This window comes from Strigops habroptila, chromosome 9, assembly GCF_004027225.2.
Source record: "Strigops habroptila isolate Jane chromosome 9, bStrHab1.2.pri, whole genome shotgun sequence".
Taxonomy (NCBI): domain Eukaryota; kingdom Metazoa; phylum Chordata; class Aves; order Psittaciformes; family Psittacidae; genus Strigops; species Strigops habroptila.
The window spans coordinates 24,966,848-24,986,864 of record NC_044285.2 but is presented as its reverse complement, the minus strand read 5'-3'; the positions used below and the strand labels follow the sequence as shown (position 1 = coordinate 24,986,864).

General features: G+C 44.7%; 1 protein-coding gene across 2 annotated transcripts; it reads left to right on the top strand.

Annotated features, from left to right (window-relative positions):
• Positions 1 to 770: 770 nt before the first annotated feature.
• ZDHHC15 (zinc finger DHHC-type palmitoyltransferase 15) lies at positions 771 to 19,707 on the top strand. 2 transcript variants are annotated; one of them, XM_030497892.1, is made up of 12 exons: positions 771 to 915; positions 4,559 to 4,585; positions 6,373 to 6,467; positions 7,596 to 7,716; positions 8,543 to 8,612; positions 9,217 to 9,249; positions 10,320 to 10,440; positions 11,237 to 11,369; positions 11,875 to 12,001; positions 12,864 to 12,973; positions 13,740 to 13,822; positions 14,896 to 19,707. In XM_030497892.1, exons 1-11 carry the CDS (start codon positions 798 to 800, stop codon positions 13,781 to 13,783), a joined length of 999 nt encoding a protein of 332 aa, XP_030353752.1. In that variant the 5' UTR covers positions 771 to 797; the 3' UTR covers positions 13,784 to 13,822; positions 14,896 to 19,707. The 2 variants fall into 2 exon arrangements, 1 of the variants encoding a protein (XP_030353752.1); XR_003993211.1 differs by having other exon boundaries at positions 12,864 to 13,822; positions 14,896 to 14,912.
• The last annotated feature ends 310 nt before the right edge of the window (positions 19,708 to 20,017 follow it).

The following is a 20,017-nucleotide window of genomic DNA, read 5'->3' as shown; positions in this document are numbered from 1 at the left end:
GCCACCACTAACCCATGTCACTGAGGGCCTCGTCTATGTGTCTTTTGAACACTTCCAGGGACTGTGACTCCACCACTGCCCTGGGCAGCCTGTTCCAATGCCTGATCATGCTCTTGGTCCTCTTGGTGAAGACATTTTTCCTAATACCCAGTCTAAACCTCCCCTGGCACAGCTTGAGGCCATTTCCTCTTGTCCTATCACTTGCTACTTGGGAGAAGAGAGCAGTCACCTCCTGGCTCCATCCTCCTTTCAGGTAGTTGTAGAGAGACAAGGTGCTGGGACATTTAGTCTAGATCATTGGACCATAGACTGATTTGGCTTGGAAAGGACCTTAAGATCGTCTAGTTCCAACGCCCCTGCCCATGAGCAGGGACAGAGATCATGCTCTGCCTGGAAAGGTTGGACCAGATGATCCTTGAGGTGCCTCCAACCTGGGATTCCATGATGATGATGATCAAAGATTCCTCAGTCAGAACGCAGAGGAAGGACATCAGAGCCCATCAGACACGTGAAGCACCACAGGGATGCTCCTGTGGAAGGAAACGCTGGTGGATTTCCAGCTGGGACGGGAACATCTTATCCCGGTGTGCCAGGGAACCCCGAACCCCGCACCTGACCCTAAACCGGGGCGCCGCGCTAGCCACTGCCCCGCGCCCCGCCAGGGGGCGCCGCAGCGCCGCGCCGCGCCCAATCCAGCGCCGCCGCTGCCCTCCAGGCCGCTCAACCGAGCGCCGAGCGCCGCCCTCCCCGCTCAGCCCGCGCAGCCGATGGCCGATGCGGCGCCGGTGTGGTGGAAGATGGCTGTGTCGCGGGGGCTGCGGTGCTGCCAGCGCGCCTTCGCCTGGCTGCCCGTCCTCATCATCGCCCTCGTCGTGCTCTGGTCCTACTACGCCTATGTCTGCGAGCTGTGCCTGGGTGAGCGCTCGGCGGGACGGGGGGGTGCGGGAGGCCGGGCCGGGGATGGGGGGAGCGGGGCCCTGTCCTGCCCCGGGGCCGTACGGTGCTGAGGCGGCACAGGGCTCCGCTCCCCCGGCCTGTGCTAGGGGTGAGTGTCCGGCGGCGGGAGCAGTTTTTCATGCTTCTCTAACATATACCAAGGCCAGGTTGGACACAGGGGCTTGGAGCAACCTGCTCTAGTGGAAGGTGTCCCTGCCCGTGGCAGGGGTTGGAACTGGAGGAGCTTTAAGGTCCCTTCAACCCAAACCAGTCTCTTATTGAGTCACACCTGACCCTGGGTGAATGGGAACAAGCAGAGGTGGTGGGTGGATGGGAGGAAACACGCTGGTACAGGTCAAGGCCATTGTGGGATTACTTAGTGGGGTTTCTATAGGGTGCTGCCCTGGCTTTCCATAGGATTTGTATCTTGGCTGGGCTGGAGGTTTGTGGATTCCTTCATCATGAGTCCATGTATTGTGTGTTCTCATGTCAGCCAAGGGAAGTGACGTTTGCGACGACTGGGAGGCTTATACCACAGTGAAAGTCCATGTTGTTGCCATATGATGTGATTTCTGGTTTAATCAGTAACAAAAATCAGTGTATCTCCTGAGCTATAGTCACTTTGTCATATTCTGAAAAGGAAATAAATAGGTTATGCTAAATCAGTCATGAGTCAAAAAACTCATGAAAACCACTGAACTTTAGAAAGGAAGGTTTTGGTACAGGCTATATAATTGTATAGTTGAGCAATTTAACTAGATAGTAAGTTGCAAACTTTCTTGTGTTTGTAATATTCAGGTTTGGTGTGTGTGCAGAAACCCATTACTAGAAGAAAGGGTTGCAAGGTCTGGTGAAGGTGGAGAGAAAAGCTGGTAGCTTGGACTTTTGCAATGGTGAGGAGGAGCATGTGACTCTTCCTCCTCAGGGCAGGGTAAGCCAAAGAAAGGAAGCCAGAGTTCCCCAAACAGCAGTGAAGAGCTGACTTCTGGTGCTGTGCAGCAAGTTTAAATCAGACTCCTGTTAGGGTTGCCAGTGCAGTGAGACCTGTTGTTTCTCGATGGGGACTAACATGAAATGCAGCTGCTTTGACCTCTTTTCATTGGCAGTTAGGCAACCCCCCCAAATACTTCATGACATTGTATTCCATCTCCGAGGTTGTGAGCTGTGTTAGGGGATCACAGAATGGTTTGGGTTGGAAGGGACCTTAAATATCATCTAGGCTTTTATTCTGAATTGAAAATCCCTTTTCCTTGCCCATTGCCCCGGGAGATGGTGCTGAGCCCGCAGGGTGCTCACCTCACAGATGGGGCTAATCGGCATTAATTAGCCTTAATTAGCCTCAGTGGCCCTCAGCGGCCCCACCTGTGAGCACCGCACACTCCCCTCCATGCTCCCCAGTGCCCCAGCTGCAGGAGGGCTGCTCTGCAGCTCGGGTTGGTTTCCTGGCTTGACTTTGGACTCGAGGGCTTATCTCCATGAACTTGGGTGGTTTCTTTCAGGAATTCATATGGAATGATAACTCCAAGGTGCATGTAACTGACAATCAGAGCATGTGTCAAAAAATGAGGGTATTTTCCTGAGCTGCTGTTAGTCTTTTGTGCTCTGTTTGCAGCGCTGTGCAAGTGCAGTAACATTTAACAGCTGCGAACTCCAAGTCTCTGTATAAGAAAAGGCTCAGCTGAGTGAAGCAGGGTGTGGATTGGGCCTGTGTTGCTCTGCAAATGCTGCTTGAGCTGGCAGGAGCTCATCTCACTGCCTGGAATCACAGCTCAGAATCACTCCTTTGCCCACACCCGTCTGTTTTTTGGCCTCATCTTTCTCTCTTGTGCGTTTTCTTTGCTGTGGAGGAGGTTATCTGCACAGAAGTGAAATCGCTATTTTAGGATTTGAACGCTAACTCTTGGCATATGCAGTTACTTGAAAACCATCTCTGAGGACATTCTCTCTCTGCCACATTTCTAACATAGGAAAGCTCTGTGTTGACTTCCTTTTTATCAGGTTTCCATTGTGTTTTGCCAGTTGCAAGGGTGTAAACAGTAGATGTTGTGTTTGGATTCTCGATTTTCATCTTTAGTTGTGCAGGCTGCTGAGGATTGAGAGTGCTGTGGAGGTGAAGTCCTGAAGGTAGCTCATGATAGTGGGTTTTAAACTTTGAGTGCTGTGGCCAGCAAGTGATACTCCAGAGGAGGCTTTGATTTCATGTCTGGTTGGTGGTTGCTGCCACAGTGAGAACCATGACCCGGAGTCCTCTGATAGAACCTTTCATATAATCTCTGTTCAGGGCTTTGCTCTTTTCTCATGTAAATTCCTTAGAAAGGCCATGCTGCAAGTGTGCCATGTACTGCAGGAGGGGACCAAGCAGTGTTTGTGAAGAGTTGTTGTACTCCTCATAGTTTGATTTGCAGCAAACCCAAGGAAAACTAAATGTTTCCTGACAGCCTCCTTCATCTGAAATTGAACACGCAGGGACATGGCAAATATTTGGTCTCTTTTTTTCACCTGCATTGTTGTGTATCATAGAGTTTGCAGAGCAAAACTGTTAGGGTTAAAACAAAAGCTAGTTTCCTTAGCAAGAGCAGGACCTCTTGGTTCCTATGCTGATATATGTTTTCCAAGTTTGTTGTTCAAGTAAGGTGATGGTCTTGAAGAGTAGAGTCTCCTTCGGGGCACTGGCTGTACCCTGGCAGTGAAAGGCTGTGCAGTCTAACAGAGCTGCAGGCGGGGCCACCATTGCTGTGTGCAATCTCACACATCTTTTGAGTCTTCCCACAATATGATCTTATTTTTGTCAGATTACTGTGTCTCTGGTTCAGTTGCAACCATTATATTCAAGGCTTGATAAAAGGGGCTCCCATCCTGAGAACAGTCTTTGTTTTCCAAGCAGTATTCTGTCAAGGTATCGCAGAACTGCTCTATTTTCAATTGAAGATGTCTTTTCCTCTTCTGTTAAACTTGGATGATGGCTTCTAAAATAAGGGATGGCTTTTACGGTAATCAGTAGCAGCAAACATTGAGCAATGTACCCCTTGGGATTGTTCTAAGTGGTTCTGTTTGTAGGGACTGTTCCTATGATCATGGTAAAGTCAGGAGGGGTTGTAAAAACTCCATTAGTAGGAAGTGTAAAAATAATGGGAGTCATTACAGTGTATCCTTTGTTGCTGACTAAGAGCATTTGTAATTTATGCTGGTGCAGGAATGCATCAGGGCGCTGCTGCTGTGGAGGATCAAGACCACCTCGAGATGAGGACAAAGGCTACAAGCGTGTGCTTCTAAGTACCTGCACAGAGACAGTTGCAAGAGGAGCCCTGGTGATGGTGTCGCATCACCCTCTGCAGTGGATTATTTCTGTCATATTTCTAATGTACAAATACAAAGAAATCTATTTTGTAACAAGGGAAAGTACATCATAAGCAGCAGTTACGGAACATCTTGTAGGTGTCATTTGCATGAGCAGAGGAATTGTTATAGATGCTTTTGATTTGATGCTAAACTTTGGGCTCTCTGTCTGTTGAAGTTTTTGTCCCCAAATGGCTGTATTTCAGATAGAAATGTTATTTATTTGTTATAAACTTCTCTGGGAATCCTGTTTGCTCTGTTTACATGTTGTTTTTTTCTTTTACAGTGACTCTGAGCAACCCAATAGAAAAAGGTATGTGCATTCAGTTTACTATTGACCTTCAGTCCTTGTGTAAAGAGATTCACAAATGTTCTAGGTAAAATAGCAAAAGCACTTTCTGTCCATTTTTTGATACCTACATACCCTTTCAGTGTTTCCCTCCTGTAATTTCACACTCATGAAGCACACAGCAAGCACTGTTAGACATGCTGTAACTTCTGGATGTGTTTGAAATGGCTCAGTTTGGGCTCAGAATAAGAGAAGAACACGAAAAGGCCCTGATCCCTTTTACTCTTTCAGACATGTATGTGTGTATGCGCATGCACCAGCAGCAATGCCAGCTGATACTTTAAAAATACCCCACATTGCTGCATCAAGTGAATTCTCTTTCCACTATAGAGTCGTCCTAATAGTCGAACCTGTTAGAGAGGAACTGTAGAAAGCATGATATTAATGATTGCTCAGCAGCAGGAAGTTATTAACTGCCTAATCTATCAGTGCATCTCCAGGTCAGCTTCCTCTAACATGCTGCTGTGTTGCTTTATCAACAGAATTAAACCTTTTGCAAGATTTATCTCCTTACGTATTAATTTAGAAATGACTGAGCTCCACCTACATGTGGTATAAGGATAACATCTCAAACTTGAGAGCACACTAATGAACTACCATTGAATCACAGATCATTGACACAACCCATCGTGTTGAGGCATATCAGATCATCGTCTGTCTCACTAGAAGGTCTCAGAGCTGTGTTTGGCCTTTTTACCAGTTACATTTTCACACAGGCACTCTTGCCTGGGAAGTTGCTTGGGTTTTAGACTTCTCTTTCCACTAGTAGTAGTTACTTTAATCTTAATTTCTAGAATTTGAAGCTTAAATGAAATGGGGGAAAAACTATGTTTTTATTATGATTAAATGGAGTGTTTAAACAAAACTGTGGTAGCTGTTTGATAATGTCTCAGTGAGTTGAGTACTAAAGAGAGAACAATCACATGGTCTGTGTAGCTGGAGGATTGCTGTCCTTTGGCTTTCTAAACTTCAGCATGCCTGCTTATGCCCAAAGGCTTCGAAATAAAGTTTGCACTTTGAAATGAGATGACTCTGATGCACGCTGAATTTCATGTGATAATCTCGTGTCTGGTGGATTACAGTTCTTCCTCAGTAGTCACAAGACCCGTTTGGCTCAATTTGAGGGATGTTTTGCTGATTTGTTTCATGGTCTCAACTGTGGTAAATCTAAAAGATGTTTAATAAGAGATTTGATTTTTTTCCTGGTGATGTAAAGCAGTCCTGGAGCATTTATCAGCTCTCAAGTGGTGAAGAATGCACTGCACGAGTGGACAGTATCCTAGTAATATGGTACTGTGCTTGTAGGTGCATTTAGTAGCAACTGAACCCCAAATTTAGAAGTGCTGGAGTATTGCAGTATTAACCTGTCTGCTGCTCAGCACCAGCCAGTTCTGCTTTGCCTGTGCCTGGGATATGGGGAGAGGCAGGAATCCAGTCCTTCCAGTGAAGTCTCTTACAGCTGTATTCTTACCCATGGAGTCAGATCAGGTGAAGAAGGGGGAGGTTTGTGAGATAGGTGACCCCTAACTGCAGCCACAGAGCTCTGAAATGCCACTGACCCCATCACCAGGGGGCTTAGCTCTGTTCTGATACTGGTCAGTGCTGTGAAACTTTTTCTCCTGTATTTTTTGGTCATTGTTATGAAAGATTGGAATGATGCCCATCATGAATGAAACTTTTGCTTAAGAAATCATTGTTCTGTTTCTGTTTTTGTTTTGTTTGTTGTTTGTTTTGTTTTTGTTTCTTTTTAGTGGCCTATCTTATAATATTCCATATTCTCTTTGTGCTCTTTGTGTGGACATACTGGAAGTCTATTTTTACTCTCCCGGTGCAGCCAGGTAAAAAGGTAAGAGCCCAAGCACTTGTCATTCATTGCAGAATGAAGCAGGGATGCTAAAGAGAACTCAAAAATCCTTTGTTCTAGTTGATCTGAACAACTGGTTGGATTTCCTAAAGAGATGGACAACCTGGAGTTGTCCATAAAAAGTGAGTAATTTACTGTTCTGAGAATCCTTTAATGCCCCAAAGAGCATGATTTAAATCAGAGATGGTGTTGACTTCTAAAGCTGCCTTTGCAGGTGTTCCAGGAGCCAATAGGAGTTTTCGTGTTGAGAATAACAGGATTGATGATGATTAACTTACTTACATATTTATAGTCACTGATCTCTAAGCATTTACCAAGTTGCAAGCCAAATCCTGAGCACCTTCCCTCACCTGGCCTTACTGCAGCTCCTGAGTAAGGACCTTCGGTTTGATTGTCACTCTTCATGGTGTTCAGAGTGTTTAATGATTAATACTTTAGTTAAGGGTTTGCTATTGTTTTTTAACATAGGTGGCCTATTTTAGGACAAGAATATGATTTAGTGGTTTGAGCACAAGGGCAGTCAGAGGCAGACGTTTGTTTCGGTTCTTTTTTTACCAAATAGTAACTTTTTCATGTTCAGATTGGTGTATTTTTTTGCATTTGGTTTTACCTCTCTTGGTAATACTAATAAAACACTGTGTTTGGAGCAATGGAATGAGACTAGTGTTTGTGTGGCACTCCATATATGCTTGGCCATAATCACATCCTAATTACAAGAATGTAAGTTTATAAAAAACGACTAATCCTAGTTTTAGAAGTACAGAATTGTGGCTGGAGACAGGCTCTTGCTCACAAGGGAAGTGCTTGAAGTGACCTGATCATGGTTAGTAGTGTTATTCATGAAAAATAGTAATCTAAGGCAGCAGTAGTAGCAATTCTGGTTTGTTGTTTTGTGATCCTTAATTTCACTTTCCTGTTTCTTATTGATGCATCACATAGTATTCTGGCTGTCCAGCACTTACTATCTCTTCATCTTCTTAAAAAACACATTTTCACATTAGGTTAATCTCATTAGAAGGAGTGGGAGGGGAAACGTTGCCAAATCTGCCTGTGTTTGAAGTACTCTCTGTGCTACCCAGGGGTAACTGCTCCTCTCATGCCTTCTTCCAGTACCACATGTCCTACGCTGACCAGGAGCGTTATGAGAATGAAGAAAGGCCGGAGGTGCAGAGGCAGATCCTGGCTGAAATTGCGAGGAAGCTGCCGGTGTACACGAGGACGGGGAGCGGAGGTCAGGGAAGCAGCGGCTCTGTTCTCTGATCACGCGCTGCAGCGGCCTGTGCTGGCAATGCAGATGACACTGCTGACACACCGGGTGTTCCTGACACCTCTGCGTGTGCTGAGTAACTCTTGTGTGAATAATTTTAAAGCCTTTTCTCTCAGGTTTTATGTCTGGGAAAACAAAAAAGCCCTGAATGCTTCTGCTCGTCTGCAGTGGAGCACCAGGTGCTGCATTTGAGAAGCAGTATGTTCCCCTTTGTATTTACCGTTCAAATGCCTACGTGTGTTGTCTGCCTTTAGTAATAGAGTGACAAAACTGGCAGTTGTTTTTACTTGAAATGGAGTACAGGTTAGAGCTGCAGGACGGAATTCTGTGAGCAGGTTTCCGGGCCCTGGCTGGTGATTAAATGCACACTGTACTCCTTTCAAAGCTTAACAGAAACCTGCGTTCATATTAGAGGCTCTGCCCTGTTCATTTCTGTTGCCAAGCCAAAGAATTCTGAAGTAAAGAACTGCTGTACAGGCAATTATCCAAATGGAACGTAGTAAAGTCGTAGTAAATGTGGAAGCCACAGAGAAGTGTACAGTTCTCCTTTACACTTTGAAGTTGTTGTATGCTTTGCAGTGAGGATTGTTCCTCGCATCTGCAAGTCTCCAGAAGAATTATGAGCTTTGCTTCTCTGATTGTGACCTGGCAGCACAAATCAGCTGCAAATGTGCTGATCTTTTGAAGTGATAGAGGAAAGAACATGAATCGTTAGGAAATGAGGGGAATATTAACTAATGTGGGAAAAGAACAGCTTTATTATTTGGTATTAATACGTTTCTAATTTCAGGTATTCGGTTCTGTGATCGGTGCCAGCTGATAAAGCCTGATCGTTGTCACCACTGTACTGTTTGTGCCATGTAAGTTACTGGGTGCTTTGTCACTGAAGTGAATAGTCAACACTAAGTTATATGGATGGGCTGTGCCTTTGCACATAAAGGTGCCCTGGTACCTCTGGGCCAGCTGCGGTCTGCAGAGCAGTGACAGTGTGTGACAGCACAGCAATGGCATGTTTGTGGCTCTGAAGTGTTTGCAGTTCCCACACCTGCGAGTGTGTCAGTGTTGAATTGCTAGGAAGCAATGCCAGCGAGTGAAAATCAACTGATTAACCTGGGCGGTTAAAATAAAGTGTGGTTTGACTTTAATATATATATATGTAATTTTTTTTTAATATTCCAGACCTTTACCTGTGGTGTTCTCCAAAGTTTTTAAGCCTTATACAGCAGAAATCCTTTTCATGTCGTTTTATCTTGCAGGGTACCAAGAACATTGGTTGACCTTGAAAAAGTAATAAATGTTCCATCTTAAAATGATAGTACCTTAAAAAATGCCAAGAGACTGCATCATCCTGAGTTTGTGTCATGTAGGAATCTCTTAAAAACCTGAGGCTTTTGCTGTTGATCTGTGGTTGGCACTTCAGTACCAAACAAAAACCTTCAATTTTTCTTTTTTGCCCTTTTGCAGATGTGTGCTAAAAATGGATCATCACTGTCCATGGTATGTCCTAGATACTGGTTTGTGGCTTGCTGAAAAGAGAGGCTGTTTAAATATATTTCTTCCAGAGAATAGTGTCTTTGCGCCCCTTTCATTTTAGACCATGCACCTCTTGATGTTGAGAAAGTTAGAGAATAATTACACCCTGAAATTGCCTGAAAATATTTGATATTTTGAAAGCCAAATCACTCATGGTTGTTCCGTGTGTGTAAAAAGGCTGTTATGTTGATAGAATTTAAAATCCAACTGCTAATCCACTCTTTGACTATTATTCACATTTTAAAGGGACTTCAGTGTAGCTTTTCATTTTGGGTCTATAATGGTTTCAGTGTGCAGTCGGTGGTTGCTTTCAGCATCCTATTTGCTGCCTGCACCCGTGCATGCTCAGAGACAGTGTGTGTAGAATGGTGCATGGGTGAATTAAGCTTTATGCTTTTGGAGAAGCCCTGCCACTAAATTTCTTAAACTCCTCCTTTTCTTTGAGAAGGAAGATTTCAGAAATCAGAAGCAACACAAACATGTCCCCTTCTGAACCTCCCTGCTCATCCTAAATTGTGGAGGATCTGTCCAATCCGGGTTTTGAGACAAACACCTACTATTTCTTCCTGCATTCCCTTGTTCCTTCTAGGAGTTGTCCTGTGCATGGAGAAACATAAATCAAATTTGGGGTTGGTTGTTCTCTATGTGAACAAACCAGCAGTGGTGAATCTGACTCCTGAGTTTTGCAAATGAATGAAGTAACACAGAACCCCCCAGATCTGATTAACTTTGCAGACAAGAAAGAGCCGTCAGTGACTAGAGCTTCCTCTGTGACAGATTTCCCAGTGGTACCAACTTCAAAACAATTCCAAAAGACAAACTGTCTTTTTCCTTGGCACAGCAAGAAGTCTTCAAGTGGAAAGCAGAGACTTCAGTTCTGTTTCACGCTGACCACTAAGGGGAGCTCTTCATTGACGAAATTGTGTTGTGTAATCAAGAGGCTTAATAACACACACTCCCCCCAGTTGTAGTCCTCATTGTGTTACAAGTGTGTGCTGTACATATCCTGATTGCAACTTTGCTTTTGTTCCTAGGGTGAATAACTGCATCGGATTTTCTAACTACAAATTCTTTCTACTCTTCTTAGCCTACTCTTTGCTGTATTGCTTGTATATTGCTGCCACAGTCTTCAAGTATTTCATTAAGTACTGGACAGTAAGTCACAAACTTTGGTTACTTTTTGATAGCCTGTGAATCTTGTGGGGTTTAGTCACTCCTTACCTCTTTGCTGTCAGTCCATGGAGGTTCTGTATTTCTTCTGTAAGGCATTTTCGTGGACCCTTTTTTGAGTAGAACTCCCATTGTATGTGTGAAACACACAAAATGAGAAGCAAATAGACTTAAGGGTTGTAGAGTTAGCTGTAGCCAAGAAGTGACATGCTTTTCCTCTTGTATTTGCATGGGTGGATCTCAGAGTCTTTGGTATCCAAGTAGAACATCCTGACACTGATCTGTGCATATTCCCTGAATAATACCAAAACACCTCATTCATTTTCTAATCCCTGTATGACTCCTTTCTCAATTTAAAAGTTGGCTGAAATGAAGTACAGTTCCTATTCAGTTATCTGTTATTGGTCATACACAAGCAATGCCAACAGACAGCCACAGGAAGAGAGTGTGGCCTTTGGTCTGTAGTTTTTTTGTGTCCTCTCTGCTGCTAGCACTGTGTGACTGCATTTAAGTAACTTAAGTTTGCTGTGCATTGATTCATTAATACTCTGTTGTTTTACTGGATAGTCACTCAAAAACCCCACTGCTTTGGCTACGGGAGGGGAATGAGCCAGATCATTTCTTTGTCTCTTCTGGCTTTGCATTGTAAGGTGTGACATTTGTGCATACAAGTTTGAGAACTCTGAACAGGATTTTTAGAGCATCTCTTTCTCCCTGGGAACTGAGACTTTCCAGCCTTTATTTGTTCCTATCACTTGGTTTGTGGTGTTTTTCTTTCCAGGGTGAACTGACTAATGGACGTTCCAAATTTCACGTCCTTTTCCTTCTCTTTGTGGCGGTCATGTTCTTCGTAAGCCTTATGTTTCTGTTTGGCTACCACTGCTGGCTCGTTAGTAGAAACAGATCCACTCTAGGTAAGGCTCTTGGGTTGTGCTTCCTGAAGGAAGACACACCAAAAGTACCGTTGGTTTTGAGGGAAGGAAGATTTAAGATTGTGGCAGAGTGCTGCAGAGATTTGTCACTTCAAATGAGCTGCATTTATAGGTGGTGTGAGAAAGGCTCTGTTGGGGAAGTAAGAGCCTTAAAGTGTAAAAGTCCAGTTATAACAATGTCATGCATACGTGCATTTGCTGTGAGATGAGTGGAGCTCATTTTTACCTCTGCTCCCTGCATTAAACACACTGTAGGTGGGTTTGGCTGTTCCATGTAGTTCAGTTGCAGGACCAAACTCCTCCCTTCAGTGCGAAAGTCTTCAGAGACTTGCAAAATGAAGTGGTGTTGTCAAACTTCGTATCTTTGTCAGGCTAGTTCATGATCTGTTCGACCATGTTGTCTGTTCATGGCTACAACATGCACAATCCTGTTTCAGAGTGTTTGGCACTGAGTTTCCTTGTTTTCACTGACACTGTGTCTGTGCAGAGGCTTTCTCAGCTCCTGTGTTTCAAAACGGCCCAGATAAAAATGGGTTCAATCTTGGCTTCGTAAAGAACCTTCAGCAAGTGTTTGGAGAAGAAAAAAAGCTCTGGTTGCTACCTATTGCCTCTAGGTAAGTGATAATCAAGTCAGTGCTGAGTTCTAAGTGTCCACTGCTACCTGTTTTCCACTTCTTAAGTATAGTTAAAGGGAAAGGATCAGCACAAAACCCTTTCTGTTTGTGAAAGGCAGCGCTCAAGTACTTTCAGATGCACGTTACAGTGTGTGTAGTCATCACAGGGGGAACACTTAAGTTATTTTCCTTGCATAAAGATAAAGCGTCAGAGGAAAAAGGCCCTTCACCTCGTTCCAAGTTCCTGTCTGTGCTGCTGGGTGTTAGGGAATTCAGCGGGCACACACCAAGCTCCAGCAGGGTGGGGTTGAACTCTTGTTTGATACCCAGATACACATTTCTGTTTGGCAGAGTGTACAGCTGAAGTCAGAGGGAAGTGGCTCTTTTGTCTTTCAGTAACATCTAGCTAAGATTGGGGCCATTTTCTATCGGGTGTCATTCAAACACAGAGTGTAATTTCTGCCCTAAAGAGTCTGTGGTGTAAATTGCTCCTTCCACATAAATGTTTTTCTTAGTTCCCCCCTCATTATTTTTTTCCCTTTATTTTTTTCCTGTATCCAAATGACTGGATCAAGTTGGGCACATTTAAGTTCTGCTAAAACTTACTTACTTCCAGGCTGCAGGTTTGAACTTTTATTCTCCAGAGAGCCTGAAGGAATTGAGGGCCACAACTACTCACCAGTAAAACTTGGTATCTGAGAAAAGAAATCCAGTACTTGTCAAAACTTAAAATCCTTTTAAGTAAACGTGGGAAATAGAGGTGACAGAAAACATTGTCTGCAGATAAAATATGTACAAATTGTCGCCCCTCAGAGCCCCCTGGCTGCTTTCCTCAGTGTCTTCCTCTGCCTTTTCCATGCAGCCAGGGCGATGGGCATTTTTTCCCCATGAGGGCTTTGTGTGAAGCTCAGAATCCTCTCCTAGCAAATGAAGAGCAGTGGGAAGATGATGGAATAGATGAAGAGCCTCATGGTAAGGTACCAGGGAAGGGAATTGGTTGTATCTTGACCTGCAGTGAATAATGGATGCTTTATAAGAGCTAATCCAATCAAAAACTTGTGCTGGCTTAATCAGCTCCAGCTTGGCTGAGGAACACTGACTAGAAATAATCCCTTCTTCCTTCCATAGAAGAAATACTGTGCTGTGAGCAGTTCCAGGTGAACCAGCATGTTTGTACATTAGGTTTGATCAGCTTCTGAAATGTAAACATACCTTTTATGTCATGGGGCATATGTCCTGTTAGAAAAAAACCTCTATACGTATATCCATTCACTGATGATTTTGTTAGATGGATCCAAGCTTAGTTTAATGATTCTTTAGTGTTACATTTCTCTGTGCTTTTATTGTTTCATGTAAGGAGCAAAATATTGTGGGGAAGCTTTTATTCCATTTCTTAGCCAGAGACTGGAAACATTTGCTTCCCCATTCATGGTAATTAGGGTTGGGTTTTTTTTTCAGATTTATTAATGCTCAGTCTGAAATGTTCCATTAAAAGAGAAAGATCTTGAATTGTCTTTGTGGCTTTTAAAGCTTGTGATGAGTAGGTTTAAAGCAGTTATGAGTAGGTAAAGCCAGTAATGGAGTAATCTCAGTTTACCAACTGCTCTTCAGGTATCTCTGACAAGCAGTTGTCTTTATTTGGAATAACTCTTAAAAACACACTCCCACACTTAATGAAAAATATGTTCTCAGTGAGGAAACAGATTTACTTACTTCTACTTTGATTTTTGTTACATAGATTCTGGAGAAGCTTCATCCCTTGCCATAGAAAGGGAGACATAGCAGCTTGAACATGCAGCGGTATAAAGCTTGTTCAGGAAGGTCAGTATTTCTTTCTTCATCACCTTTGAAACTGCTGCTGTGCAGGGAATGGGCAGGGTTTGACTCTTAACTGCAGTGTACCACACAGCGCGCTGGCAGAGCCACTGTGCACGTGCTGAAGGCTGCTTGCCTGAGTATGGTGTTGCTGCACCAATATTACTGCATCTTGTCCAGAAATACGTTGTCTAAGAAGACCTAAAAGAAAACAGCGGCTCTCCCGGAGCCCTGGGCTGGCTGTTGATACAGTGAACACAAGAGCCAGCAGCTCTGTTTGCAGGGCAGGATGCAAACCTGGCAGCTGCTCTGGCAAACGTGGCAGGAACGACTCTTGCCACTTGGAAATCTGTTCAGTGATTCATGAAGCGTGTGGGAAGGTGCAGATACAGTCTTGAAAGAAACTGAAGTTGTGAACAGCCAACGGTTGGGAATAAATGGCAGTAACTTGTGATGCCCACGTTGGCTGCTACTCTTATAATTAATTTATTTATTTATTCACTGTGGAGAAACATTGGTACAAGAACAGTTGACACAGTTTGGGAAAGATGCTGCTACCAGAGTGTTCACTGCTCTGTGCTCTGTCCTGGCTTTCCTAACAGCAGGGTGATGCCCTGCGCACGTGCTGGGCAGTGAGCCACAGGCTGTGTCCTCTCTACTCTCCAGGAAGTGTTTTCCCAGTGGAGTGTGGCTGATGGAGGTTCAGGAGCCTCCTCTGCTGCTCCGTTTGCAGGAGGGTGAACAGTGAGCGGATTTTCCCCTCTCTTTCCTGTGGGTGGTGAATAAGTGTGCTGTGCTCCAGCGCCCGGCTCTGCACACCAATAGGGCAACCCCAGATTTTCCTAATGGGCTTCTTGCATATTGTAGATGTGATTCCATTTTCTTCCACTGAGAGAAAAACCCCGAAGTATTTTTAACGTAGATAGTCAGTGGGCATTGAATGGTGCCATTCTGTGGAGAGACTGAAACCCCAGCAGTTTCCCTGTCACTCCACATGGCACTGACGTGTCCTGGTCAGGATTAGACACCATCCAGTGCCCATTGGGTCAGCGCTTACATTTTCTGTGTGTGCATTTCAGCTTCCCTCTCAGGAGTCAGCATCCCTTCTCTTGGCCGGGACTTCAGTTCTGAGGGGCAGAAAACAAGTGGATCTTCAGGATGAGAAAACATCGTGGAGCATTGTCTGATTGGAATCTGCATTCCAGAGTGCTTCTCCAGAAATCCTGCCATCCAGATGTCTCAAGGCTTTCTAAGTTTTAAGTTACAGAGTGAACAGAACAGTTTTATAGAGTGATTCTGGCCAATCTGCTTTGGCCTGCTCTTTATTTTATAAATACTATATATTTTTTATTCAAAATAGGTGTAAAAGTACTGATCTGAGCGCATTTCAAAGGCCTTTTTGTTTTGCAAACATCAGGGACTCGAGTTCTTGAGATTCTTTGAAGCCATAGTATTCTTGGGGATGGTATTTGTTTTGAGACTGATTCTCCAACCTGCTCTGACAAGTGGCATTTTCTGACACGTTTAAAGTTGAGTCAGTTCAACTCAGTGAGAGACAGACCCATTTAAATTTGGCACTAAATTGACAGTTGGATCTAAGTGTGTTGAAAGACAAAGTGCTGAACATGCATTATACATGTGCAGCTGTGTATGAAAATAGAATTCATTGCCAGAATCGAGATTCAAGAATATTGTGGCCAGAAGAGGGTGTAATTGTCTTAGAGTTTGAGTTCTAGCACCCTTTACGCCCAGTCCTGCTTGCAGGCACCTAACGTGCAAAAGGGAACTGTGGACGGTAGAGTTTGTGTTAATTCTTGGAGCTGAAATACCAGCTCATCCCTGGATCAGTGTTTGATGGACATTTGTGTGTTTGTGGAGTCAGAGGAAGGTGTAAATTCTAAACGTGTGAGTTGGAATTGCACCAAAAGCTTCGCCCCAGCAGCAGTGTTTGGAGTTTACGCCTCATGAGGATGGTTTTAGTCCCGTAATGCTGAACAGCCAGTGGATATATTGAATGTTTTCAAACTTCTCCCTACGTACATGGGCTGGTTGGTGGTTTAGAGGGTTTTCAGCACTGAGAGGTGGTGGGTTTTTTCTTCCTTTGGCTCCATTTGCAGTCAGGGATATACCACTGGGTTTAGTCTGTGGAATGGAACTGAGGATTTGCTGCAGGATTACACACATTTTTCTACACCTGAGGTTTTTTTATCTGCATGATTCAGAGCTGGTAACTCCATCACTCGTGTGAATTAGGTGCATGCTTAAAGTATTAGTAGACTGCCTTTAGGATCATTTGTTGCCATTTTCTGTCCCGGTTTTGTGTTTGCTTATCAGCCCACTGTGTTGACAGTGACTGCAGCAGCAGTTGTGTCTGTCATGGGAAATTACCTGATAAGTATCTGTTTGGTGACAAGGGCACTGAGCCCTTTTCCTGTTTACTCTGCTACTGGTGCAAATGTGTTTGTGAGACAAGGAGTCTTGCAGGTTTTCTGTCCATAGGAATGGATGTTTAACTACCTGGTGTAAACCGTGCCCTGCATCACAGGTATTTTGCACATCGGCCTCTGTAGTTGGCTGTAGGGCAGGCAGCGGCCTCGGTCTGTCAGTTCAGGACAGGCTCCCCCAGGCTGAGTGTCGGTGACTCCCGCTTCTCAGAGCCATAGGGAGCACTCTGGATGTTCCTGTTTCAGCCCCTTTCACCACATCTGATGGGTGGTTCTGTCATCAAACGGCTGTTGAGTGCTGAAACTGTTTTTCCTGTCAATCTTAACCTGCATTTCTAATGTAAATCTTGTGGAGAACCCTGAGCTGTGTTTGAAGAAAGATGCAGTAGAATTAATCACCTCATTGCTGGCAAAATGTGTTCTGAAGGGGGCTGGAGAGAGGAGGGTGGCAGCTAAACACAGTAGGAAATGTGTAGGAATTTAGCACCCACAGAGGTGCTATTTGTGCCTTTTAAAGCTCACAATTCCTCGTTTACAGAAACAGGAGGATGATCTGGTGACCTCCTGTTTCATTCTGGCAGCTGAAGTGTGGTTTTAAGACAGGAGCATGAGCTGTGTCTGAAGCCGTGTGGATTTACAGGCGTTCTCTGAGCAGGTTCTCGTGCCCTGTCTGGGTTTGGTTCTGGTTGCAGCCGTGTCCTTGTGCCAGTGCTGCGTCTCTGCCAAGCAGCAGCAGCACAAGAGCTGCCTACAAGACGTGCAGGCAGCGTCCCTGCCTGCTGGCTGCAGCGCTGCTCATCAGGTAGTGTAGGATCAATTCTTGTCTCGCTATTAAAACAGATGTCTCTATGATAACACAGCTATCGGGCTCAGAGTTAGAAACAGCTTTAAAGGTTTCCAAGTGACTCAGTAACTTTACTTGCAATTAGTTATGGCTGATTTTCCCCTTTCCTTAACAGCAGCTCAGCCTCACTTGGCTATAACAAACTCCTGTCCAGGTAGAAACAATAAATAGTCTGAGAGCTTCAGAACCACTTCACATCAATAGTCGCACATCTGGGCTTTGAAAGCTCCAGAATGAAACATGAAACAAATACAAAAGTGGTGTAAAAATGAGGCAGAAGAAAATGTGGGAAACCCGGTGATGCCACAGACACCATTGCAGAGGGCCTGCGAGGGAGATGGGGTTCTCCCAGTGTTTCTGGCCTTTGCAGAGGCTGTTCACAGAGCTGTGGGCACTGTACAGGCAGTGTTTTGCCCTCACCCCCTCCTACCCGTGCTTTTAAAGCTGGGCTGTTTACTTTTTAAATGGACTTTTTTGTTCCCTTAGCTTCTGAAAGAATGTTGCATACAAAGAATGTGATAAATGCAGGATCTGTAAAGTTCTGTCAGTTATGCCTGGTAAATGCACTGGAAAACAGGAATTCCTCAGGCTCTTTGTAGTCACTGCTGCACGTAATGGGTGAATATAGGGAGGAGTTGGGAGTTCAGGCCAAGTGCAGACTGTTCTGCCTTGCCTGTGGCCTGTTTGTTTGTACTGCAGCACTTTACAAATGCATTTTGTGTCCTTTGTGTGAGGACTCGGCTCTTCCACGTGGATGCGTCTGGGTGAGGGACAAACGCTCTCGCTGGGTTTTGCTGTGCTGCTGCCATCCCATCCGTGTTCTCCAGAATAATGCTCCCAAGTGACCAACCCCCAGTGACCACCTCCTGCTCTCCTCCTCCTCGCCCATGTACATTCAGGTACCCTGAACTCAGAGAAAACATCACATTGATGTTTCTATGGATAGTATTGGGTTAAGTCCTCTCCTTGGCCAGTGAGTCCTGCCCAGGGAATGAGGAGGTCCACAAGCTGCACTACCCTGCCGTTCTGCTTTGTCTCTTGCTGGGTTGGTACAGTGTGTTTTTGGAGTAGAATATGGTTATATTCCATTAAAGAGGAAGCAGTCCTCTGTGGTTTTAGTGTGCTGTACCTAGTGCAGGTAGCTATGAGAACCAGGAAGCTTCCCAGCAGCGCTGCAGGGATGAATAACTTCCTGGAGCAAACCAGCAGACTCTAGACTAGCTGTAGTTGTTAGCTCCCTGTGCTGGTGTGGACTGAAAGCACAACCTAGTGGTAGTTACCAAACCTGCTGCATAAAGTCTGTAACATAATATGAATGTAAAGTGTTGGGGGGGGGGGTAGAGGGGGGGGTTAAAAAGAATTTACTGTTTCTTCCCCAAAGTCAGAGCTAAAGGACAATGTGCTGAGGTGGATTCAGGGACGTGCTGCCTCTGCAGTCCTTGCACATTCAGTGTTTGCAGAGCGGGTGAAGGAGGTGCTGCTGACCTCAGTAAAGCCGCAGTCAGCTAACTCAAAGGGTCACATTCTTTGTTCGGTGACTCCTCTGGTACCAATTGTTGAAGTTAATCCATAGTACTTGAAAATACCTTGAGTTTGAGACCTTTCCCATTCTGTCAGGTGGGGGTTTGTTACAGAGACTTACAAACTCGTTCTGAAGCCACCAGTTACAGCGTTTCCCTGTGGAGTGGGGGCTCATTGGAGGCGCTGGTGTGTCGGAGCTCCACGACAGCACTGCTGGTGCTCTTCCTGCTCGATGCTTTGTGTCCTTCCCCAGTGATGAACTCCCAGATCATACCCCCTGTCACGCAGCTTTATTCTCGTTCTTCCATCTCCCTCTGAGAGTCTTTCCTCTTCCTCCTGAATATATCAGCTACAATATCGCCAGCTTTCAGCTGCCTGTGGTGGTTTTTGGACCCTGTGAAGGTGAGTGGGTGTCATTTTGAGCAGTTGTGCCATGTATTTGTACCTAATCTGAATGGCAGGTGTGGGTCTGTGGTTCTCCTCGCTCAGGCTTGGCTTTGCACAGGGCAGTGGGATGCATCTGCCCGTGTTGCTTTTCTCTCTTCCCTAAAAATGTCGTTTCTTCCTTTTCTAGCTTCCGTTTGGAATGTAAACCTTGTGAAATAAACCCTAAGTTTACATTTCAGATCCCAGCCTGTAAGTTGGTTATGCTTTCATGCTGCTTAGTGTTACTTATTTTTCTGTATGAGGTTTTAAGATGTGCAGCAGCTCAGGATGCGCCACTCTCAGCTGTGTTGTTTCATACCAATTCCTCACTCTTTGATTTACTGGGAATGTCACAACCACTCCACTGATGACATTAGTTGGGTTCAGTTTAATGCTGCTGCTGACATTGAGACTTTTGATATCAAATGGGTTTTTACAAAAGCTTTGGATACTCGTTTTTACTGTCTGACAAACATTGGTGGTGGTGTGCTTTGTGTATGTTCCACTAGTGTTCTCCTGGTGTTTGTATGGTTTCTACAGGTAAATATTCTCTGTGTTCTGCTGTCATTTTCTATTACGGTTTATACAAGAGAGCCTGCACGCTTTGTACTGCACTGCAGGCAAGGGCTGCATTAAACCCACTTTTGGCCAATTTATTATACTTGTGAATGGTTATTTCTGGAGGCCTTACACAGCTTTGATTAACTGAAATCACTGCTTGGAGTGGGGAAGGTTCTTTACCTGTGTCTGAACCAGGATTCACCAAGCGCTGCCCCTGCTCCTACAAGCTGTTGCTTGGGGCAGCCCAAGCCCATCGCATTCCAGTCGCCTGGCAAGGTATGAAGTACTCTGGTGGGGGTGACATCCTCTATTCCTACAGTATGGGGGTACTTAAAAAAATATTAATGGATTATATTGTCTTGATACATAAAGTATATGTAAGTTATAGTAAGGTAAGACACAAGC